Here is a 27097-nt window from a genome sequence, read left to right as displayed (position 1 = left end):
CACTATGAATCAAATGTGTATGCAATCACTACCACAGATGAAAGGCAAGTATATACAGGGCGTCTATAATCAAAGTTCCAGTTTCAAAACACTGTAGAAACAGATCCACGTCTCAGAATGAAGTCAAATTTGAACCGCACATTACTGACACAGAGGGAAATGCCATGGAACAAACAAAAATTGATGCAATTTGACCATTGTGTCAGAATATGCATACCAATATATACACAGGTCATAGCTGTTCATGAGTTGGCATCCAAGGGTGCCCACATGACTTTCTCCATGAAACATCAATCACTGCTGGTAAAGCTCTTTTACAAGAACAGTGGCTTTAGCCCTGTAGAAGCTGCGGACACTCAAGACCATGAAATAAATGTTGGTTCATTGTCTGCTATGGGTCTAGGAAAAAAGGTTACAAAAATTTGAGAAGACAGGTTCTTTCGAAGTGCAGTGTGGCAGTGGGAGGGAAGCAGTTGATCTGACATTTGTCGAAGACATGGCCACAGGACCGCAGAAGGGGTCGAGCGGTGCTGAGAAAACATGCAGCGCATGTGGAATTGCTTTAAAATTGGACATGCCTGTGAGTACAGTGCATAAAATCCTACAAAACTTTCTGCTTGCTATCCACACAAAACGACCCATGTTCAGGAGTTGCTTCCTGTTGACCTGCCAGCAAGACAAACATTTGCTCTGGGATTTCTTGCTCACATGGAAGTGGACAAGGTGTAGTGGACTGACAAGGCAGCCAGTCCACAGAGACGGGTAGCCGAGAGGGCACACGTACACACACGCCGACTGGCGCGAAGTCTGGAACAGGATTCGTAATGAATGTGATAAAGAAAAGAACGTAGCTACTAGAACACTTAACTTTTATATCGTCCTTTGGTATACAGCATTCTTGATGATACAAGTGAGACTATCTTGCTAGGTCGTAGCCATTAACTTAGCTGAAGGCTATTCTAACTGTCTCTCGGCAAATGAGAGAAAGGCTTCGTCAGTGTAGTCGCTAGCAACGTCGTCGTACAACTGGGGCGAGTGCTCGTACGTCTCTCTAGACCTGCCATGTGGTGGCGCTGGGTCTGCGATCACACAGTGGCGACACGCGGGTCCGACATGTACTAATGGACCGCGGCCGATTTAAAGCTACCACCTAGCAAGTGTGGTGTCTGGCGGTGACACCACACAAGGAATGGCCATGGAAAATTCTGTGGACAGGCGAAACCCATTTCTATCTCCCAGGATACGTCAATACGCAGAATTGTAGAAAGTAGGCAACAGAAAATCTGCATACACATCAGCTGCAACCATTTCATTCAGCAAAGGTTACTTGTGGTGCAGACTTACAGTACCATTTATTGTAGGGTAGCATATTTTTGAGATGAGTCCTGTGAGTCTTTTTACCCTTAGTGTCACTAGTAAACACTATGACAGCCCTTTGCTCACCAACTGTTCAACAGCATTTACTTGTGGGTTGGATCATTTTTATGCAAGATTGCACTTCTCTGCATATTGCACAGCCAGTGAAGTGACTACTGCAGAGGTATTTCGAAAATGCTAGGACTATCAGCCGTTATTTCGCTACATCCAAATCACCTGATCTTAATTCATATGACTTCTGGGTGAGATGTTATCTGAAAGATGTGTTCAATGCTCCAATTACTTCATGCTGAAGTGAGACTTCTGAGACACTTCGATCTGTTGTAGAACAAGCTGTTACTCAATTCAACTTATGGCAGAAAATGGTGGATAGCATATTGAACATGTCTTGCACCCATTTCACAATGATTAGAAACTGATGTCATTTTGATTTTTATGCAGTATTTGGCCCCACGACAATAGAAAATTGATGTCATCTTCCTTTTTAGACAGTTTTGGGCCTAAGGACAATTACCAACAAGTTTTTCTCTTCCAATGTGGTACAACTCTGCCAGGGTGGATGGGCTTACCTATCTACCAGTGCCACAACTGAGAACTGCTGAACTTGTGCAGTCATGCACATTGAACAATACAGATAGTGTAATGTGCAACTCAAACCATAGCTGTCGTATTATGATTCATCTGTCATTTTGACATTTATAGCCAATATCGTTTACCTTCAGATGCTTAAAGCACCATCTATTGGTAGAATAGAGTTCAGAGGCCTATCCCAGTTTTTGTATAACTCTGGAGCACATCTAGAACTCTTTTCTCTGTATTATCAATAATGCTTCACGTTACAAGCCATCTTTTACCCAAATTTAGGCGTTGCATTCCAGTAATTCGAACTTAATTTGATAATACATCTTCCACCAGCCTTGCACAACAACACTAACATTTGTGAAAATTGCAGCACCAAGAAGAATAAATATGATTAAAATGGATTTTGTGCGGAACAATAGGTACATGACAACACACAAATGATTAAAATTAAAGAACTGTAAACTATACCAGAGAGAGAATTCAATATAATGTGAAACCACAAAGCACAAGCAGGTTCAGCTGCAGAACTATGGTTAAGTGCCATAGCCTCCTTATGTGTCGGGCCATGTTATTCAGATTAGGCACAATGCAGATTGGCAGTGTGTTAGCCCACAGCATATAAGCAACAATCACAGAAGGAAAAGCTTAACTGAACGTCACCCAAAAAACACTACAACTTATCATTCAGCTTGCCAATGAAAGCATTCATATCCCCTCTGAATTTTATGGTGTTTGTACAATGGAAACTAACACAACGACCTGTCTTACCATGCCAGCCTGGACCAGACACATCCCACCATAGCACATTTCCGTATACTGCTACTAGTGTGTGTCAGTGAGAGTGCGCCGAGCATAGTGTCACCACATGCGTGTACTTAAATCAACCTCCAACTGTATCAGCAGAGGCTGGCCACTAGAAACCATCTTTAGGAAGCGTGCACACGGCATGGTCTACACGCCGCATGTCTACCAGTGATTTCTTTTAATTCGTACCACTCACATAAGTTGTTCTGTGTATCGCTTCTGTTGCACCTTCTGTATATTCTTTTGTCTTGTTACATGTGGAGTCACAAGAGGCTTACTTCCATTATTGTTCAGAGATTTATGAATAAAGCCATATTTGTGTTGCCTGGATCAGTTTCATGTACAACTAAGTTACTACACAACTGGCAACGAGTTTCCGCATGTGACGTCTCTAAGCGCGGTGCAATTACGTTTAGTCAATATGGATGCTGTGCTACCGGCCCCGACTGAATAGATTATTTCGGCAGTGACCACTTTGTCAGCTTCCATTAAACGACAGGGTATCTTTCCACTGGTCTAGCCATCCACTTTTCCTCCATATGATAATTCAGCTGAGGATTGGGAAGCTTACAAAAACAGACTCGGATAGCAGTTTTTGGCTTTCAGTGTGACACTTGAATTTCTGCAAAGCCTTATTCCTCTCATGAATTACACTTAATTATTGTCTTGCTACCACTGCAAACAAACACGTCATAGTGGCGTGTATTGAACTCTACCAATGGCACAAGAAACCACACCAATCACATATGGCCTGGGCAGTTGAACATCATGGCCTTAGCTGTAAGTGTCAATTCGTTATCGATGCCCATAATAACTCTTATGCTGACTCTTTGCTGTGCAACCAAATTACATGGTTAGCTCTAGACAAAGAAGTGCACCAGAAGAAGCCTATACTCTGAGAACCCCCCCCCCCCCCCCCCCATTGTCAGAAGTTTTGCAAATAGCACAATCTTTAGAAGTTTCTCAGGCACCATGTGACCAAACTGAAGTGAGAAGAAATGTGGCAGTAGTGTCACGAGATGTTCCCACTAGGATGACAGAGAGCTTGCACAAGGAAGCGGCAGTGGTGGCAGTAAATATGCAGATCCAGTGCCGAGCAGACCACTGCCGACCCAAGCAGCTGCGACCGCCACAGAAGCAGCATCAGCATTTTCTGTTTCCATCTTGTCCTTTCTGTTTTGTCCAGCACAATGGTTCAGTAGGCAGTGGGCTACTTGTAATGCTTTCTGGAAGGACACACACATTTCCTCCATTTGTCATTTGCCGAAGGTTCCTCAGGATGTGGACATGGATGTAATCTGTATGACTCCAATGCTTGCGACTTCTCCCAAGTTGTTTATCGAGTTAAGTGTTTTCCACCAAGAGCTCTGGCAACAGGTTGAAACCGGTGCTGTAGTGGCGTCATTGAATTCTCAAAACTATGTGAGTTCAGGCTTGGCACCATTGATACAGTCACGTGAAAGCTGGTCAGTTGTAACAAACATAACACTGAGCTGTTGGGACAATTTACGGCATCTGCCTCTTACAAGTCGGTGCTTTGTCCCATTACATTTTTGGTGGTTGCTGATGCTGGTGTTGAGAATCTGGTTGGGATGGATGCATTTCAGGTCTTTGTAGTTTCTATCACCGATGCAGTTCACCTTGTGTCCAAACAGGTACTGTGTTCCCTATTGTAAACACAGTGTGAGGAGTTTTCGGACTTGTTTTTGGAAGGCACAGAGTGTGCTATGAATTTTTCTGCTCATATTTCTGAAAAATCTATGGCTAGGCCTCGTTTTTTTTGCGCACATCCCATTCCTCTCACCCTGAATTATCAGGTGAAAGCAGAATTGGACAGACTTCAATCTCTGGGAGTGGTGCAACCTGGTATGGCTCATGAATAGTTGTCTCCCCTGGTTTTAGTACGGAAGACACCGGGAAACTTTGCCTCTGTGGCAACTTCAGTACTACTGCCAACGCCCAGCTGATCATGAATACATATCATCTCCTACACCAGAAGCAACTGTTGGTGAAAATATTGGGTGGTCAGTACTTTTCTCAAATTGATTTGTCCGACACATTTCTGGAAGTTTCTGTGGACAACGAGTATGGGCAAGTTGTGATTTTGAATACTTCTTTTAGTCTCTATAACACTATCTTCCAACAATTTTTAGAGTACATTAACAATGCCTGTCCTAGGTTGCATTAATTATGTGGATGATACTGTTGTCACGGGCTCCCCCATGGCCAATCACTTGAAAAATTTGCACACTTTTTTTACTGTCTTACAATCTCCAGGCTTACAGTGCAACTTCATGAAACCTCAGTTTTTTTCAACCTTCTGTTGTTTATTTGGAGTTTGAGGTCTCTTGGTATGGGATTCACACTCTGCCAGACCCCATCTCCAATATGCCAGAATGAGATTTTCACTCTGCAGCGGAGTGTGCGCTGATATGAAACTTCCTGGCAGATTAAAACTGTGTGCCCAACCGAGACTCGAACTCGGTACCTTTGCCTTTCGCGGGCAAGTGCTCTACCAACTGAGCTACCGAAGCACGACTCACGCCCGGTACTCACAGCTTTACTTCTGCCAGTACCTCATCTCCTACCATCCAAACTTTACAGAAGCTCTCCTGCGAACCTTGCAGAACTAGCACTCCTGAAAGAAAGGATATTGCGGAGACATGGCTCGCAGGAGAGCTTCTGTAAAGTTTGGAAGGTAGGAGACGAGGTACTGGCAGAAGTAAAGCTGTGAGTACCGGGCGTGAGTCGTGCTTCGGTAGCTCAGTTGGTAGAGCACTTGCCCGCGAAAGGCAAAGGTCCCGAGTTCGAGTCTCGGTCGGGCACACAGTTTTAATCTGCCATGAAGTTTCCCATCTCCAATGTTATGTCTAAGCCTCACCCCTCATCCACAAAGGACTTTCAGGACTTCCTAGGGAAGATAGGCTGCTACTGTAACTTCCTGTTGGGAGAGGCCACATTCGCCCACCCATTGCATGCCTTGTTACATAAGAATGTACCTTATTGCTGGTGCCCATACTGTGAACTCGCTTTCACATGTTGAAATCCGAACTACTCTTGGCCCTGTGTTTAGTTATGTTCCCTCTGGAACAGGTCATAGTTTTGGTGACTGACGGCTCACAGTAAGGCCTCGATGTGGTCCTAGTTCACCAATATGCCGAGGCCTCTGGTCGCCTTGTTGCTTTCACCTCTCAATCTCTCATTCCTGCACAGAAGCGTTACTCTCAGGTAGAAAAAGAGGCTCTTGCCATAGTTTATGCTCTCCAGAAATTTCATGTTTTTTGTATGACTTCAAGTTTCAACTTATTACTGACCATTAACCCCTGGTTCTCTTGTTTAACCCTCACACTTCCTTACCTGACAAGGCAGTACACCATCTACAATGCTGGGCACTGTTCTTGTGTTGCTACAATTATGAAATCCATTTTAGACTAAACATACCAATGCAGACGCCTCGTCCCATCTTCCTGTGGGCCCAATCCTGGCTTTGACTGTGAAGAACTGCTTTGCTTCCATTTTGATGCTGGAACACAGACCTTGGTCATGGGTTTCCCAATTAAGACTTTGCGCATAGCAGCTGCCATTGGCATTGTTTTGCTGTTGTCCATGGAAGACCTCTCTCCTGGAGTAGTCATTCCTGCCATGTTATACCACAAGGTTCTATACCTTCTCCACCAGGGCCATTGGAGAGCTTCGCACACTAAAGTGTCAGTTAGAAGACATGTTTTTTGACCTGGGATTGATGTCAAAATTGGTGTGGCTTGTGAGTAATGAGTCCGACAACAGGCAGCTCCCAAGGCATCTCTGTCCTCCTGGCCCACTCCTCACCAGCCATGAGAACGCATTCATGTCAACTTTGCGAGTCTTGTCTTGAATTCCTATTGGCTCTTGATTATGGATGCATTTTCCTTAAATTCTCTGGTGTGCATCGATGTCAGGTCAGGTCACAATTCATAAGTTGTTGAGAGTTTCTCTATTGGGAGTTTCCTTATACCTTAGTTTCTGATAATGGGCTCCAGTTTGTTTCTTATACCTCTCAATTGTTGTATTCCCATCACATCATTCATCATGACACCTCAAAAATCAAATGGCGAGGTGGAACAATTAGTGCATAGGTTCAAGTCCCAAACAAAAAAGTTTGCTGTGCATTCTTTGTGGGACATGTGCCATTCTTTATTTTGTGAGCACCTATTACTTCACGCCTACAGGAGAACAGAGCCCGGCTGAGTTGCTTCACACCTGGCTGCCACGAAAGCTCCTTCGACTTCTGTGGTCTGCGCTGCAACTTCCATGATCAAGTTCATCTGGCCACTTCGTGCCTGGATCGCCATTGTGGGCATTGGGGTTTGGTCGCTGGCCCAAATGGATATTGGCCCGTTTTCCACCACTGGTGATGTGTCTTTGTGACTCCGTACAGTTGATATGCTGGTGCCGCGCCAATTTGATCAGTTACGTCCCTGCTCGCCATTTTGTTAAGCTGTGCCCTGCTCACCACCAGAAGCTATCAGTTCGCAGGTGCAGCCCCTGTCGCCACAGTCTGCCCCATGGCCCTTGCGTCGAGTCCTTCATCACCTGTTGTGGAGGTGCCCCCTTTCCATTGACTGCCTCCTCCACGAGTGATACCCTGGGTTTCAGCTTCCCAGCACCAGGTACCAGTCTGTCTCCAGCCTTGGGTCCGCTGCTGCAGCCTGCCATCCTGGTGAGGCTGCCTCCACCGGCCCCCTAGCCATCACTGCCCCAGCCATCATCACTGGTGGGTCCAGACCCATCTCCTCCACAGTGGGACTTACCTGCTGAGGATGCTGCAGAGATGATGATAACACCCTCCTCCCTGGTGCCCACCCAACACATTGTCCCACTCCTACCATCAGCACTTTCTGCTGCCACTCCAAATCTGGTGGATGTCTATCTCGTTGGGTTGCTGGCATCTCCTCCATCACACGGTACCCTCTTTGCACAAGGAAGATGTGTGCCGTATCCTGCTATTAGTGCATGTGAGTGCACTGAGCGTAGTGTCGTATGTGTACTTAAATTGACAGCCAACTGTATCACAGTGGGCCAGCCATTAGAGGCCACCACGCAATCTACCTGCGACTCATGCCTATGTACGTGCAGAGCAGTGCTGACTCACTTTCACTATGTTCTTTTAGTTTGTACCACTTACATCAATTGTTCTGTGTATCGCTTCTGTTGCACCTTCTGTATGATTCTTTTGTCTTGCACATGTGCAGTCACAAAAGGCTTAAGTCCATTATTGTTCAGAGGTTTATGAATATAACCGTACTTGTGTTACTTGGATCGATTTTGTGTAACACTCTGTTATTACACACACATCATGGTTACATGCTACACAACTTCTGGAAGATGAAAAAGTTTCAGAAACCATTTTCACAGTCTTGTTTACACATTAGTCCAACCTTGAATGTGCTAGCTCTATGAAACATAGGTTTTCAAAATGCCAGTTGTCCTGAATGAATGGTGTCTGTAAATTAACTGCCTGATTTTGTCTGTGTGAGAAGTGAGGTTAAAAGTACTTTCACAATATTTTTTAATGAAGAGAGAGAACAATTTCCTCATGGACATCACTGCACTAATGAGGAGAATGACAAGAAAAAGGGGGACGAGGAGGAGGAGGAGGAGACTGTAAGAGATGAGATATTTAAAAAGCTTATCACCACCAATCAATGTTTTGTGAATAAAGGTCAAAAATGATCAGTGATCAAACATTATGCTAATATAACCTTTTGGAGACATGAAATGGCCAAAAAATTTCTGAATGAGTGAAAAAACATTCATACTCCTATGAACAGAATTACCAAATTTTTGTCTCTAAGTACTGGCCACGACCATAGTCTTTGCCCCTAACAGACAGAGTGAGCGTAGCAGTTTACAGATTAATTAATTGTGGAAGAAGTAATTTGACTGCCGGAACTACATTTCCAGAATCGTTATTTGAGTGCCTGCATGACTACTAAGAAGTGGTAACGGGAAATCGATTTTTGAGAACTGGTTTGGGATTTCCCTGTAAATATGGTAACAGAAAAGTTTACATCATTTGCTGTATTCCAATGGTTAGTTTACAATGTGTATGAGGTTGTAAAGTCCATTACAACTACAGTACCTACATGGTGGTCATCTTATGATACGGTCACAGTGAATGGTTCGGTACATGCTCATTATTCCAGACAACATCCTTGTATCCTGTGATTCCACATATGTACCACTGTCATTGTCTTAACACCAAGCCCTGTACTGAGACATCACAATATGACAAACCCATTCCCTGAAAATCAATCATTCTGCCTGTTCAACTGTACTCACTTGCTGCTGATGTGACATCTGATGCTGATAAGACATACTGAGACTTGTGTTTACATTCCCACTTTGTTGGATCTTCACACATTGTGCTTGGTCTTTCTGGTCACTCAAGAGGGGCCACCACTGGACCTACATGTGCCATCTCTCTGAAATCTTTATTCCAAATTTTTATTGTGCAGTGCCCCATACACCTCCCGAGTTTGGATTCATACATTTTTTCTGGACACTAAAGTTTCCACAAATGCTGGTGTAGATTTCATCCGCAAGTATGTGCAATCAATCAAAATATAGAGAGAGCTTGTGTTGTACAAAAGGTTGTTTTTCCACAATTCACATAGAGTATTAACAACTATTCAGTTGTATCACATGATGATAGGATTTAGCTAAAGAAACTCTATGAACTCTGTGATATTTTTATACTGTACTTATATTCACCATAGTGATGTTAAAGTTAGTTTTCCATTATTATGTAAAGCAAAATTACTGTCCAACTATTGAAAAAAATGGTTCAAATGGTTCTGAGCACTATGGGACTCAACTTCTGAGGTCATTAGTCCCCTAGAACTTAGAACTAGTTAAACCTAACTAACCTAAGGACATCACAAACATCCATGCCCGAGGCAGGATTCGAACCTGCGACCGTAGCGGTCTTGCGGTTCCAGACTGCAGCGCCTTTAACCGCACGGCCACTTCGGCCGGCTCCAACTATTGAATTTAATCTCATGATGCAATTTATTGGATAATTTTTGTCTGTTTCCTTGTGGCAAAAATTAAATTACTGCATTACCAAGGCAGGCAATTGAGAAACAAAATACATAGATATTATGAGAACATGTACACATTATACACATTCTTTTATTAGTAAATTGAGACAGCAACAAGTTCATTTTCTTGATTACAAAACTGAATTCATGACACCTCTCAAAGAATACACACCATACTTTAAAGATAACAATAATAAAGTAGAAAAATATCATACCTGGTCTGGTGTTCCAGAATTTCCAGACTTGTCGCTTGAAAGAGGAAGTTCAAATCTTGTTGTTTTTGTAATTTTTCTTACACTTAAAGATGATATAGGTGTAGAAACATATATTTTTTCTTGATTGTGGTGGTCTTTTATGTCACTGTAAGTCAATGATGTGGAATTTCTTAGAACCCCTTTCACTGGACTGGCACTTCTGAATGAAGCTGACTGCAAAGATTCAGAGATTCTGGAAATATTTACTTTCTTTGCTGTTCTCCCCGAGACATTTAACTGATAAATTTCTTCAGAGAGTCCTGTCTGAGAGACAGTTCCCACTGAATTTAGACTGTTATGAAAATTACGCTTTCTTTTCATCCCCCTAACTATTGGACGTTTAAATGATGTCAAGCGATTCACAGGGGGAGTGCCATTTTGATATGCCAACTGTGCAATTATGTCATTTTCTTTATCTTTCCTTGTTGAATCAACATTGGTACTGTCAAATGTATTACTACTGCAAGTATGATATGAATCACTTGTGTTTGAACCACTCTCACTTAAACAAGATTTGTAGTCCATGGGCGAAAATGGTTTTATTCCGGATAAGCGAGTGTTGTTCAGATCTGCTGAAGGAGAAACTCCATTAATAATTTTTATTTTATTTTCTTCTTTGGTTGTGTTTAATATTTTATTTTTTGGTTTGAATACTTGATCTGCAATAAGAAAACACACAATTGAATTAATCCTTTACTAATAGTGTTGTTATATTACCAAAAGGAAAATTCACTTGAAAAATGGAAAAATTACACAAGACAAATGGCAGCCCATCACTTACATTAAAGAGGCAAAAAATGAGGAACTCAAATTCTATGGTGAGATGGACCCTTCAGTGGTTATAATGAGGGAAAACAAGGATGATGGCTTGCTTCAATAAGAATTAAACCATGTGTGCAATCAGATACTAGGGCTGAAAGGTGGATTTTAAATACAGGCTATGTATTGGTCAAAAACAAGATGAGTTAAGCAATAAGCACTCATCAGTTCGTAATTCAAGGAGGGATTAGAGGAAAGATTGACTGTAACCAGAGACAGGAAATTTTAAGATGATGCCCTTTATTAGTAATTCCCAACATTAAGCAGGGCTGAAGAACAAGAATGTATGACAGGTGTTTGGTTACACTTAGTCATGTATGTGGAATGAGTGTAGTTATTGACATACAAGCTTAGGGAATGTGATGAGTGTGGTAAAAATAGGAGAGGTGAGAGACTGGTGAAAATGGTGGTATAACAGAGAAACTGGAGAACAAGATGAAGAGACTCTCCATACAGACAAAAGGTTGCTGGAAGAATGCGCAAAACATAATTGACAATAAATTAATCTTGTAACAACAACAAAAGGAAAAGAAGGTAGATTAGAGTGTAATGCTCTGTTGACAACAAAGTCATTAAAGACGGGGCACCAGTTTGGTTTAGGGAAGGATGGGACAAGAAATCCATTGTACAGGTACTCTTTTCAAACAAACTATTCTTCATTTGCCTTAAGCAATTTAGAAAAATCACAGAAAATCTAAACCCGGATAACTGGATGGGAATTTTAACAGCAGTTCTCCTAAAGCAAGTCTGGTGTCTTAGCAAATCTTACAACAAAAGATAGTTGATAAATACATTGAAAAGATGAGTGAAAAATAAATAGGACTGCAAAAAGATTGGTGAAGAGTGTTAAATGGAGAATTGCTCATAGGAAAAAAAAGAAGACCACAGGTCACAGAGCAAATATTGCTGAAAAAGGAAAAAATAATCACTAGATTGAGAAAAAGAGATCACCAGGCAGAGGAAATGACGTCACCAGGCAGAGGAAATGACGTCACCAGGCAGAGGAAATGACGTCACCAGGCAGAGGAAATGACGTCACCAGGCAGAGGAAATGACGTCACCAGGCAGAGGAAATGACGTCACCAGGCAGAGGAAATGACGTCACCAGGCAGAGGAAATGATGTCACCAGGCAGAGGAAATGACATCACTAGATGGAGGAAATGATATCACTAGATGGAGGAAAGAGATTGCTAAGACTGCCTCCATGTGTTCTCACTACAGATAGAGGAAATGATATCACCAGATAGAGGAAACAATATCACCAGATAGGGGAAATGATATCACCAGATAGAGGAAATGATATCACTAAATAGAGGAAAGAGATTGCTAAGACTGTCTCCATTTGTTCTCACTACAGGTAAATCTCTCTCGTTCTGGGGTCTGAGTGACATGCCCCTCAGTACAACCTATCCCTCCTTTCTCCATGTGGAAGGAGAAACAGTTCTTAAAGCTAGGTACATTTTTTCCTATCTCTGGATGTATATATCAGCTGTGCTTTGAATTCTGCCTCCTAAAAAAGGTAATGCTCAGCCATTCTTCCCCCTTAAACTTTTTCATGTTAACCACACAATATCTCATTTTTGTGCAAAGTGTAGCAAAAGTAATGACCACACAGTAGTCCTACACTGTTTCCTCCATTATAGGTGTTTTGCCATGCATAATGAAGTTTGTAGAGGCAACCTTGGAGATATAAAGGACATAGAGCAAGAGATCATATGCCTACTGGTGAGTATCTGAGTTGTAGTAGCCCATGGGATACTAGACACAAGGAGAATAAAAATGTGTTCTATTAGCTAAGAACATCATCTGATTCTACATATTTTTCAATAACAGAGCAGAAAGTTCTACTTTAGAATACTATGATTTCATACCATACTTTGATTACAACATGTCTTATGCCTAAAATTATAGGGTGAGGTAATATCAAGATTTAGCAGCACCTGTCCACAGCAGATATAGTTGGTATCAGATAGAACTAGTGGATAGTTTCCAGTTCAGAGATTAGCCATCACTTACTCCAGTTCTTAATGCCCATTGACTGCTTTTTCTTCAAGGATAACTTAAGTAGTTATTTCAAAATAGTTCAGCAAATAGGATGAAACTGAAAAAATATCTGTGAAGCAATAAATACACTGTGTTTCAAAATGAATAGGCTTTGTAGCATTTATTACATTCAACTTACAATAATAAATAATACATCAAGTAAGAGGGCAACTCATAGTTTTTCTTACAAGTGTTCAATGTGAGCACTATTCATCACACATAAGAGTTGATAGGCGAGTTCTTCCCAAACCTTGATCAGAGTGTTTGGAGTAATTGTTGCAACAACATTTCTAAAGTCAAGTACATCAGCTGGTAGTGGACGAAGCACATATGCTTGATCCTTTATGAACCCACAAAGGTAAAAATTGAATGGTATCAGGTCATGTGTGAATGTGGAAGTCATGCAAACAAGCTCTCTCATCTGGCCTCTTGCACACAATCCAGCCATCAGGTACAGCAATGGTTAACCAATCACGTACGAAGTGATGCCAGTGAGGCAGCGCAGTATCTTGTTGCCAAATACAGTTCTGTGGTTCAGCTTCTTCCAATTGAGGAAACAGCCATAGTTCTCACACATTAAGCTAAGAAACACCAGTTACAATTACTTCAGCAAGAAATAAAGGCAGGTAAACTTTCTCCCAGGATATGGCACAGAAAACAATCAATTTAGGGAAGCCTTGTTGCAACTGTACCATCTCATGCGGATCTACTGACCCCCAAATGTACACGTTATGTGTCTTCATGTTTCCACTTACGTGAAATTTCAATTCTTCACTGATCCCACAAGTCTTCATCGTCATGCAGCAACATTTCAATTGCAAACTTGGGGCACGTAAACTGTGGTCTGTAAGAGCAAACGGTAATGACACAGTCGTAAGCGTCTCCTTGAAAGTCTCCACATACATGCCACTGAATTGCTAATTCATGACTAGCCTTCTGAACTGATTTCCTGGGACTGTGTGTGAAAGATTCTCACTTGTTTAACACATTCTTCAGGCATTATTGGCTGTTCCATATTAAATGAAATATAGCATATCCCAGGTATGTAAAAAAAACTCTTTGAACTGCTCTTTCATTTGATGTATTATTTATATTTTTTAGTTGAATATAATAAAAGCTACAAAGCCTTAAAAATCTGTATATCCATTTTGAAATATACAGATTTCAACTGTATGTCATATACAACACAGATAAAGTGTATTCCAAGTGGTGAAGGATGTGGTTTTAAAATGAGAACAGTTATTTATCAACCTTTAATGTTAATTTCATGGTGGTATGATTAGAATGCAAAGCTCTTTTGTATACTTAAAATACAATGATAAGTTAAAACACGATGACCACCTCTTTAACTGCATGTTGGTCCACTTTCAGAACACAATGCAGAATCAATTCTGCATGACATGCATTCAATAAGTCCTTGGTAGGTTTATGGAAGTGTGTGGCTCCAGATTTCTACAAAAACGTTACACAATTCCTCTAAATTGCAGAATAGAGATTTGTGGGCATGAAACTGCTGCCAAATGTTTTCCATTGGATTCAGCTCAGGCAAGTTCAGTGGGCAAGACATCACCATGAGTTTACAATAATGCTCCTAAAACTGTTGTACCAAGCTTCTGGACTTGCAACACACAGCTATTCTGCTGGAACATGCAGTCCGTCTTATGTAAGACACCAAGCATGAAGTGATGCAGGTGGTCTGCAATAATGTTCACACTGTCCACAGCTGTAATTGTGCCTTTGATTACCAACATAGGTCTCATGGAAACCCAGGTCAACATCACCCACAGTATAAAACTGCGTCCACTAGCCTGTGACTGTGGCACATTGTATGTTTCAAGCAGCCATTTACTTGGATGACAGTGCATTCAGACATGATAACTGACCTAGTTTAACAAGAAACAGTCAGTACATTTCCATTGATCCATGGTCTGATCTCTATGATTCCATGACTGCTGCAATCATAAATGACAACACTGTTGGTTCAACATGGGAACATGTGGGAGCTGTCAGCTGTGAAATCACATTTGCAGCAATATGGGCTGAACGGCAAGCTCTGAGACACTTATGCCTGCACAAGCATTGTGCTCAGTCATCAGATCTACCAAAGGTAGCAACATATCCTGCTTTACAGATTGGGCAAGTCTTTAACCTCCACGATCTTTGATTAAAGCATGGACATCTAACACCTTTTTGCCTATTTCTGGTATCATTGTTCTTCAACCACTTACAAACAGCTGACCAGCTTTGCTGTTTCCTAGATACTCATTCCCATGTTAGGCCGTACCAATCTGCCCTTTGTCAAGTCGCTTGTGTCATGAGAACCTCTTATTGTTGCTAGAATGATTCCTCCATCTCTGCTCTGCTTATATACAGGGTGATTGTAATTAAAGTTTAACTTTCAAAACATGTCAGAATGACGTCAAATTGCAACAGAATATTATCAAAGAAGGGGGAAAACGTATGGCAGGAGAAAAAAAACAATTGTGATAACTGATCAATAGATGGCGCTGTATGTGTCAGAATATGTAAATGAAAACACCTGTCCATGCGCACGACCTATTGAAGTTGGTATAAACACACCGGTTACACAGTTTTTCCTTCTTTACCATTTGTGACATTTGCCATGACTGTCTCAATGAATGATTGCACTCTGCTTGTAAAGCTGTATTACAAGAATGATTACTGTGCACAAGTCATTCTGCAGAAGTTCTGTACACTGAAGGGTTTGAAAAAAGGCGTTGGTCTGATGACTGCCGTGGGTCTGGAGAAAATTATTCAGAAAGATTCTTTTGGTGTGCAACCTGGTAGAGGGAGGAAATGAATTGATTTGACTCAGTGGAAGCAGTAGCCAAAGCAATGCAGGAGGAGATGAGAGGTGGTGTGCAAACATGTTAATTGCCCAAACATTGGACATACCCGTGAGCATGGTGCGTAAGATCCTACGAAACATCCTTCTTTGCTATCCATTCAAAATCACCCATGTGCACGAGTTGCTTCCTGTTGACCCGCCAGCAAGAGAGACCTTTGCTTTAGAATTTCTTGCTCTCATGGAAGTGGACAATGACTGGCCGTGGAAGATTTTATGGACAGACAAAACCCACTTCCATCTCACAGGATAAGTCAATACACAGAACTGTCGAATTTGGGCAATGGAAAATCCACATGCAAATCAACCAGCACAATTTCATCCTGAAAATGTCACTGTGTGGTGCGGGTTTACGGAATCATTTATCATAGGGTCAAATTTTTTCGAAGAGACAGGTGCTTCTGGTCCTGTTACCTGTACCATCACTGGTAAGTGCTATGAGTGTCTACTGCAAAACCACGTCATTCCAACTCTCCAACAGTGTGGTTGTGTAGATGGGGTCATTTTTATGCAAGATGGCGCACCTCCACGCATTGAAAATCCAATTAAGCAGCTACTGAAGCACCATTTTGGAAATGCTAGAATTATCAGTCGTCATGTCCCTACAGCCTGGCTGCCCCGATCACCTGATCTTAATCTGTGTGACTTCTGGCTGTGGGGCTATGTAAGGGATGATGTGTTAAGTGTTCCGATTGCAAACTTAGCTGCACTGAAGGCATACATTGCACAACACGTTCTCAATGTGACTCCAGAAACACTTCGATCAGTTGTGGAACATGCTGTTTCTCGATTTCAACTTGTTGCAGAAAACGGTGGACAGCATATTGAACATGTTTTGCACTGAGAAAAAGAAATGAATAATCCGATTTGATTTTGATTAATGCTTTTTATGCAGTTTTTGGCCTCAGGACAACTAAAAACCAATTTTTCCGACCCGATGCAATATGACCTTGCTGTGGTGGATGGGCTTATGTAACTAACAGGATCACACCTGCACACTCATGCACACTGATTAGTACAGTTTAACGTCAAATGTACACCTTAGGCATTTCTGTATGATTCATTTGTAATTTGTAGTCGACTACTATTAAATTATGGTGCTTATAGCACTGTCTATCGCTGAAGTTTGTAACTATTTATTTTTCTACTGCCATAGATTTTCCCCCTTCTCCAATAATATTCTGTTGCAATTTGACATCATTCTGAGCAGTGGTGTTATTTCTACAGTGGTTTGAAAGTTAAACTTTAATTATAATCACCTTACTACATCATCTGCCTGCTACACCACCATGTGTTCATCAGTCTCAACATCTGTGGCCAGAAGGTATTGGTTCAGTGTATATTCATTATATTATCATCATTTTTCTGCTACGGGCATACCAAGAGCAATTGTAATATTTCACAGCTTCATACTTAATCAACACATGTAATATGATTCTTACTAGAGCAATCTCTAAGTGCTGATCCACTCTCAAAGGTCCTCTGAGATGATACAGTTTCTTCTCGCATGTAGTGATATTTCTCGGAACCCTAAAAACAAAGGAAATAACACAAATAAACCACAATATTACAGTGAATTAACAGTATGAATAATAGTGTTAGAGATAGTATATAAGATATTGCTGATATCAAAAAGTCAAGATTTTTGCAATTTTATTAAATGGACTTGGAAATGTTTGCAGTATAATACCATGATTGATAGCAACTGACTGGAATGACTACAACCAAGAAGACTGCAAAAAAAATGTTACAGTGCAATACAATGATCATTTTCATACATAAAATTCAAAGCAGAAAGGATAAGTTTAAGTATGTATTGCTGCATAAATCACATCTATTTAAAATAAAAGTACAAAGTTCACATCAATTATAATATTTTAAATAGGGAAGGCAAAACTACTAACTAGTCACCAAAGCACAAATTTAGTTTTCGAAATTTAAAGCAAGGATACAGGAAAGGAAAAGAAATTTACAAGGGGAAGTGGAAGAACAAACAAGAAAAAGAAAGGGCAATAAACATGAGTTAAATCAAAGAAAAGTTAATCCAAGAAAGACGTTAGCTGCTTAAACAACCCAGAATAATGAGTTAAGGGCCTGAACTTTTGACATGTAGCAACAAACACTTATTTTATTTTAATTTGATTTCTTTTTTCTATTTTGACAATATTGTTCTGGACTGTAGGCTGTGTCATGTTACAAAATGGTGTACCAACTTTTTGGCCACTATTACAAGTGGCTTTCACCAGTGTAAGCAATACACCTACAACTAGAACCATGCAAATTAATATATAATTTTTGCTCCTTCCCTTTAATTCCTTAAAAAGATCATAAATAAAATTTTTAATCTGACTGCATGTTGGGAGTAGAGATGGAGGGAGCTCATAATCCTCACTTGATTTAATTCGAGATGGAATTTTAATGGTTCATGTTGGGGAATCCAGAGATAGCTACTTCTGTGACTTGCTGCTCCTCTCACTGTGTCTAGTGTAATTGGGATGGTTATCCATCATGTGCTTACTGCAAAGATGTTTTCAATCAGGTATGATGTTCCTGCCTACTAACCAGGAGTATCTTTCAGAAATTTACTATGCCCACAAAGGTCTACGAACTTATAGATGTTTTTTCTATTAGAAATGAAAATATTCTTTCTAGTCGCAACAATTACTTCGTACTGTATACAAGCAACTTAATGTTCTAGAGAAATTAAAATGAAGAAACATATGTTCACAAAAAACAACGTAACCTCAGAATGATTTCTCATCAAATAAGATATTGACTTATTTGTGTGTGGGGAGGGGGGGGGGGGCACACGTGGGGGCTGGCGGAGGGGGGGGGGGGGGGTAGCGGAACCCGTAAATTGGTGAGGGGCGGCAGCAGACCGCGGGGAGGCAATGGACTGACATTGTAGGGGGGGGGGGGGATGAGCGGGAGGTGGGGGTGGCGGACTGGGGGATGTCGTGCACAAACCGGGGGGCGGGGGGGGGGGAGGGCTGCGGACCAGGAAGGGGTGCCGCGGACCGGGGTGAGGGGGGGGTGGAGGATGGGGGGGGGGTTTAAGGGAGTTTTGGAGGGAAGAGTAGGAAGCAGGTTTTGGAGAAGAGGGTAGGAAAAGGAGGTTTCGAGGGGAGGGTAGGAGGGGTTGTTTGGGTTAAGTTTTGGTGGGGGTAAGAAGGAAAGTGTAAGGGTGATGAGGGTGAGGATGAGGGGAAACACAATCTTACACGAACACACTATTCAGCATCACCACCAGCCAGATCAATTAAAAGACAGAAATATCTAGAAGTGACACCTGTTGCTGTTCAGGGATAAACTGCGTGCATATGTCTGTAATGACACACATATAGCTGAATAACTGTCTCAATGAGAAAGGTTGACCCCACAAAAGCAATGTACCAGGAACTTACAAATGAAAGGCGTGATGTAAGTGAAAGGAGTTGGCCAGGTGTCCTCTTAGATAATGTCGTGACGCTGACACTATCAGGAGAATCTTTCAGTAGATCTGATACTTCCAAATCTGAAAACAAATCAAATGAATATTTTATGCACAAAATAATTTCAATTATGTATATCATTGCTCAATGGGAAAACTGTTTTAAATAAATGAAATGCATGAAACAAGTGATGGGTGTTCCTCTCTGAAGGAATCAAATTTCCTGGGACTAATGCAAGCATTTTGTATGTCTACATTTCAATAATTTGTTCCTGTAGTAACCATCACTCATACAGAACGAAAAATGCAAAACATCTTTTCCTTTAATTAATATATCTTCCAACACCAGTACTCACATGTGCTAATAGTAAAAAGCTTGTCTCAAATATATAACCAGTTTTTATCATAGCTACAAGGAAGATGAAGGGTTCAGTTCCACTCTACTGGGAACAGTGAAGTTACACCAATCATTTCAGAATTATATATTTGTACACAAAACTATTTAAACACTTATCTTAGTCAATGTTTATCTCCCCAACTTTGCACTTAAAATATGTAAACAAGGCAGCGCGTGTGACTGTGTAAAAAGGAGGCAAAGGCATGTCTGTTTTCAAGTTTTACAAACAATAATGCCAGTTGTCACATTTGTTTGTGTGTCTACTGACATTATTTGAAGGTAAACACTGGTCAGATATTCTGTCTCATGATTTTTCAGTTTCCTCAAGTGAATTTTCCCTTTCATTCAATATCTGTTCTTTTACAGTTTTTATAAATCAGAGTTAATTCCACAGTGTGTACAACATATAATCTAACAGTAATTCAGTCAATGTCTGGGCCACTATGTGCTTAGAGTGGTCAGAATCTTTTCAAATACAGGGGGTTGCCTATATCAATATTTCTCATTTGTGACTGTCATCAGCAGTCAGTGATAGTTAGTTACGTGTTCCATAGATCATCTGACTAGTCCTTTTATCAAAATAATATGGAACCATTTAGTTTATGGGATGTAAACATGTTTATGGGCTATAAACATGATATGGTTAACATTAATGAACACACAATTTTTTAGTCCTACACATGCAACTTCACATAGGAACTGTTTTCATTTTTTTCAGGCTACCACTTTTTAAATAGAAATTCACCTGTTGTTCAGGAGAAATGTCTAGGTTAGATTTAAAACTTGCTTTTCTACCCATCAGACCTTTCATGTCACTGGGCAAGTGATCAAAAAAATTTTGTTGGTACATGTTTAACTTCTTTCTGAGTCACTGACAGCTTCAGTAATGGGTAATAAATGTAATTTTTTCCTCTAGTGCTGTAGGTATGGACATCACTGCTCTTCTCAAGTTGTGATGAATCAGTTATGATGAGTTTCATTAGCAAATATATGTATTGTGGCAGTGCAGATACAATGTCTCACTCCTTGGAGAGGTACCTACATGATAACCACAAGTGAACATCACTTATTATTCTTACTACTCACTTTTGTGTAATTCGCACTTCCTAAGTTTTGAGTTACACCACAAAATTATTCCTCAAAAAAAAAAAATTGCAAAATATGTAAGGACAGATAAAAAAATCTATTCAGCAAGCAGTGGCAGGAGAACACACATGTAAAAGGTATTACATATGCAAGCTTTCAGAGCCAGTGGCTCCTCGTCCCAGCAGATGGGTCGAAGGGGAAGTAAGAGGGGGTACAGGAAAAGGTCTGATGAGGTTTAGGAAAAGGGGTAGAGATCAGAAAAGTCACCCAAAACCCTGGGTCAGGGGAGACTTACCAGACGGGGTGAAAAGGAAAGACTGACTGTTGGTGACTGCACTGGGCGAGATCTGAAAACCTGAGAGAGTAAAACTCGAAGACAGGGTAATAAGTACGACAGAGATTCAAATCTGCAACTAAACTGCTCAAAGATGATCACGAAACGGCTATGCTGTGTAGTGAATCATAAACTCCTTTTCCTAAACCTCACCAGTCATTCTTCTTCATCCCTGTTCCATCCCCTTCAACCCTTCTGCCACAAGAAGGACCCATTGGCTCCAAAAGCTTGCATACAAATACCTTTTGTATGTGTGTTCTCCTGCCACTGCTTGGTGAGTAGATTTTTTTATCTACCCTATTACGTTTCCAAACATCGATTATTTTCATTGATAAAATATGTAAGGAGGTTGATTTGTTTGTTTCCAAGACTAACAATCATATAAAGAGCAAAAATAGCTGAACTTAACTGCTAGAAAAGCTCAGTAATATGCTTCTTCCAGAACAAGTTTTCATCAATGTGGATACCCAAAAATTTCGAGCATTCTACCCTATTTATTGTCTCCTGCCCATGTTTTGGTATTACTATTTGTTATATGGAATGAAATACAGCATATTTTATCAAAATTTAGGGGCAGTTCATTTTCAGGGAACAATAATTCTTTGAAAAACATCATTAACATCAATGTGGTACCAGATCCACATGTGCAATGCACTTTCCACACTTTGACCGCTGGCAGCATTTTGGCAAATTTTTCTTTTTGATGTTGACTTTTTTCTTTTTTCTTTCATATTATTTTAAAAAATTGAAGCTTGTATATCTGATCAAGCGCCAAACTGTAAAAATTGGTTTTAACCTGATAAATATAGTGTGGTCAGATATGACATCCAGGGATCGTTTTAAGCTTAAGCTGCACTAGAAGTTTTATATGGCCATGGGCATCATTCTTGATGCACACTCCTACTTCTGAGGAAGATGATATTGGCAAATAGGAACTCCAACTACATGTTACATAACTGCCTTAATCATTAAAATAAAACACTTTCATTGTTACACATTTGCGCATTGCAAAAGAACAGTCGACAAAATGAAATTCTGAGGACAAATTTGGCATTTCAATGCTAACTGTTTGCTATGTTTGATAGCATGCTTTCGCTCACCTGCTTTGGAGAGTTTCTACTAACAGCTGTTACATCGTTGTCTCACAGCAGCTTCAAACAGTTTGTGATTCCCTTTCATAGTTGTCTCCTGAACATTGTCAATGAAAGCAATGATAACAATTTTTGCCTTGTGATTTGAACATACAAAGTATGAACATTTATGAGAGTAATATCAAATAGTAATTCAAAGGCCACTTTGCAGTACCGCTTCGCTGACTTCCTCAAGCATGAGCCATAGGTTTTTATCTGGAAGATCAATGAAGGGCTAGACTGCATTTTAATCCACAATGTAACTCAGTTTTTTTTTTTTACTTCACCCCTCCTTGTTTCCACTGCCACAAGCTCAAGTTTGTGTTTAGTTGTCAAAAAAATGACATTCGTCTAGTCACGCAACTTTCTGACAACCACCTTTGTGTTGTTTTCCACAACCACCATTTCCCACTTCTCAACACTTTTGTAATTATAGTTTTAAGATTTCCCCTTCTTTTTTCACAGAGTGTTCGTATCTATGAATCTATGAACAAATAACGGAAACTCCAGGTTCAAATATCAACAATGTAGGTAAAGATAGATTGCAACTTACCATATAGATGGCACTATAAGTAGCAGACAGGCACAATTAAAAGACACTTTCACATAAGCTTTTGGCCACAACCTTCATCAGAAAAAGAAAGAGAAAGAGGAACATACACCATTCATTCACAAAAGCAAGCACATCTCATGCACACATGACCACTAACTCCAGTAATTAGCAGTCATGTGTGCCTGAGGTATGCTTGCTTGTGTGAATGAATGGTATGTGTTCCTCTCGCTTTTTCTGATGAAGGCTGTGGCCGAAAGATTATGTGCAAGTGTCTTAATTGTGCCTGTCTGCAACTTAACATGTGATCTGTATGGTAAGCAGCAATCTATCTTTTCCTATATCGCTGATGTATGAACATCTTCCTCACATAGTCCAACCACTACACACATACTTTGCACTTTTTACCTAGCATCTATCATGGTAAATTGAAACGCATCACATATCATGAAATATCTCATGAAAATGCCTTTTCCAAGTTGTAAGAAGTTCCCGCAATAAACTAATACTGCTTCATTATTCACTTCACAACAGTAAATGAACTAATTGAGAGCACAACATAGGAGCAACTATGTAATGCTGCTACACTGCTGTAGGGCCTACAAATTATAATTATTATTATTATTATTATTATTATTATTATTATTATTATTTAGTGGCAATGGTAACATATAAAGCATTGGGAGCTTAAAGTCTTCCAATTTCTCACAGTTCAGAAGTAAGGACTTCAGAAATCCAGTGATTTGCAAACAGTAAACCTAAGTACGCTGTACAAGTTTTAATTTAGTTGATTCTAAATAGGTGTACAGGGAGTGGTTGAAGCAAGTGCCAATAGAGAGAGGAGTGGTGAAGAGCAAGCATTTTCTGTAACTCATGTTTACCTTCAATGTGGATTGTTAGCTTTCTTTTCTGAGAAGGAGCTGTAAGTAGAGCTCGTGTGGTTTAATGAAACACCTGTTAAACTAAATATAATTTAGCTTTCACTATTTTAAAAAGCAAAGTGTTCAAAGAAAATTTCTTTTCATTCTGGAGTTTAGTTAGGCACTAATGATGACGGTGGGGTAGGAGATGTGGAAGGGGGGCTAATAGCTAATATATGCTTGCACTCAGGGGTAATGGTCTTTGAAACATTAGGAAACGCTGCCTTATTTGTACAACTGGTACAGTACTGCCCTCAAAAAGCTGGGATCAAGATTCAAGTACCGGTCCAGCACACAGTTCTAATTTGTCATAGATATTCATCACAGTATATACTTGGCCAGAGAGAGGAAATTATCGTTTGCATATTCAAGCACAATTTGACATCAATAGGAAGTGATCTGATTTTTCACTTAGACTGAGTCTACCATTAACACAGTTTTGAGCTGATTTGAGCTGACTTCCTATAATCCCGAATGCTTCGTAAAAATTAGTCAATTGTGTAAAATTCACATCATTTGACTAACAATCTTTTGTGACAACAAGGCCTTGTGATGACTGCAAAACTGAGACATGTCACAAATGATGAAATATCTCATGAAAATTCATTCTGCAAGTTGTAAGAAATTCTCACAACAAACTAGATATTGCTTCATTTTTCACTTCACAAGAAAAAAATTAACTAATTTAGAGTGCAACACAAGAGTAAAAACGTAATGCCTGCTTCACTGCTGTAGGGCCTGCACTGTATCATCATCATCATCATCATCATCATCATCATCATCATCATCATCATTGTTCTAAGTACTGTTCTGCGCATCAATATGACATTAAATGATGAGGTTATTTTCTTAGTCTTTCCATCAATATCACAGAGATGTAGATAGTGAGATACAACACAACAAACGGAGTCAAATCTGAAGCAGCAGTTTACCACGATTAGATAAATGGTATACATGCAGCAAGTGAACCATATGGTGATAACATGCTCCAATTCAGCAACATTCTTTCAAGAGTGACAAATATAGTATGGTGCAACTAAAATAACTTACAACTTTTAGTAGTCATGAATGGACCAAGGGTGGGGGAGCCCTGGTGCCACACCTATTTTCTACACGTTGGGAAATGCATGTTAATAAATGAGTGAAATACCAAACTTACATCAATCAATAATTTATTAAATGATGTGACAGAAAGACACAAATCACTGCTGTCCACTTCCTTGGATCTGGAACTTGTGCTGGATGCTGCTGATGGTGAGTGAGTGTTAACGGAGACCAAACAGCTGCCATCAGCCTCCTGTTAACCCTGCCACCTCGTACTAAAGCAGTGTATCCAATTTGCCTATGTACTATATGTACTATTTAGAAACCACCTATGAACCACATCCTCGCCGGCACACTGACCCCTCATTGTCAATCCACTGGGCACATTCTATTCGGGGTCGGCATATCTCTCTGACTCAGAAGCAGTTGTCTTAATATGCTTGGCTAGCTGTGTGGTTGGTGCTGGAGCCAACAGTAATTACCATACACCTACAATTCTTCCTTGCAGCAATATTTCAGAAATCCTCCTACCACTATATTGGTAAGTTTCATAACTTGAAACCAGACTTGTGAGGTAACATAGCTTCTTTCATCAACATTTACACCTGGTTGTAACTTATAAGTAAAAGTGGACTGAAGTGGGAATGGTAGGGACGAATCCTGTGTTCTTTAACCAAGGCAAGCTTGTTGATATGGTAGTGTTGTGTATTTGATTTGTAAAGCTTTACCAATTCCACTGAGAATTTCTCATTCATGCCAGATTGCATTTTTTTATGTTGGCAGGAAATCTGTGCCCAAAGTAAAGTAACCACGTGCCTCCATTGCACTGTTGGAGCTTTCTATATCTAAAATCTGCACGACTGTGAGGCAGTCCACATTTAAGTGCTTGCTAGAGGGTTCATACAACCACTTCCAGACTATTTCTCAATTGTTCCACTCTCAAACAGAATGTTGGAAAAAACCTTTTCGTGTGAGCTCTTACTTATTTTATTACGATGTCATTTCTCCCTATGCAGGAGAGAGTCAACAAAATATTTAGGCATTCGGAGGAGAAATTTGGTGATCAAAATGTCATGAAAAGATCTTATCATAACTAAAAACACAATTGTTCTTGATATATCCTACCCCTACCTGTAACACTTTCTCCCCTATTTCACAACAATACTAAATGCTTTATCTGAGAGAATGAAGTGATATGGTGGAAGGTCATTGCTTAAATCAGGAGAATATTTTGGAGTGGAAAATCAGAAAACAATTCCATTAATTGTGATGATAATTTCTTCCCAATAGTGACTTTTCTTCCCGGAAAGTTGCAGCAAAAAACAGTTTGGAATGAAATCAGGGGCAAGCCAACAGGATGGACAATTGTCCTACCATTCTTGTCCCTCAATGCTTTTGTTAAGTCAGGCATTAACCCACGTCTCGTCAAGCAACAGGATGCCTCCAAACAAAATGCTGCCCATCGCACACCTGTACTGGCACCACCAGACCATAATGTCACTTTTCTGGAAGAAATTTTTCACGCTGAAAACCAAGCTCACACACACATTTTTGAAGAGATGGTGTACTCTAAAAAGCTCCGCTTTTTGGAATCTAAAAATAAATATATCTGATGTAGGGTACTCATTTGGTTGCTGATAACCATACTCATTTCTGCAGAATGCATCCAGCTGGAATGCATCAATCTTGGTTACACATTTGTCACAACTTCCTTTCTTGCCATTGTTTCCAGGAAACAATGACATGATACTGCTTCATCATTCTGACCTTCCTTTCCAAACATCCACACTGTATATTTATGGCATTTCTGTCCATTAGTCTTGAAACTTCCAAATTCAAAAACTCATCATTTGTTCTACAGCTCAAAGTATTCACACAAATCAGTCACCTTGGATGCGGATGAAATTTCCTTTCCCAACATTGATACCTTGATGACAGCAAACAAGTCCTAAGCCACAACCTCTTTTGTGGTAAACCTCCTACTGAGACACAATACACCACTACTAGAACAACGCTGATACAGAAACACTAGTTCACAACAAGAACCGACAAATGCAGAACAGTCCAATGCTCAAAAACAATACACTTCACAATGGGAAACGACAAATGGGAAGCAACTGACAACATGCACTATTTGTTACTAATGGGGACAGCAACAGCTGCACAACATCTGCTGACCTGATGGATGCACAGGAGGGGAAGCTAGCTTGTCACCAGTGCTAAGTGAGGAACATTACGTCCCTTCACCAGAACAAACTGTCAAAAGTTGCAAGTTATTTTGACTGCACAATAATTACAATCACACACTATGGTCTTTGCAGTTCATTCATGGATAACTGACTTCTCTGTTGATTGAATGTAGTTTCTCTTTTTCTCTT

At 40.3% G+C, this 27097-nt stretch overlaps 1 protein-coding gene across 3 annotated transcripts in view; it reads right to left on the bottom strand.

Moving 5' to 3' along the window:
• Window positions 1-27097, bottom strand: part of LOC126259413 (serine/threonine-protein kinase greatwall) — a 110022-nt gene that overhangs the window by 37666 nt on the left and 45259 nt on the right. The window contains exons 6-8 of one of the 3 annotated variants that reach the window (XM_049956191.1): window positions 19233-19342; window positions 17271-17358; window positions 10061-10758 (exon numbers count right to left, since the gene is read on the bottom strand). In XM_049956191.1, the coding sequence (XP_049812148.1) occupies window positions 10061-10758; window positions 17271-17358; window positions 19233-19342 (896 nt within the window). The remainder of the gene's footprint in view (window positions 1-10060; window positions 10759-17270; window positions 17359-19232; window positions 19343-27097) is intronic. The other 2 variants (XM_049956192.1, XM_049956193.1) reach the window with 2 other exon arrangements.

This window comes from Schistocerca nitens, chromosome 5, assembly GCF_023898315.1.
Source record: "Schistocerca nitens isolate TAMUIC-IGC-003100 chromosome 5, iqSchNite1.1, whole genome shotgun sequence".
Lineage (NCBI taxonomy): Eukaryota > Metazoa > Arthropoda > Insecta > Orthoptera > Acrididae > Schistocerca > Schistocerca nitens.
This window is presented reverse-complemented; position numbering and strand designations above follow the sequence as displayed.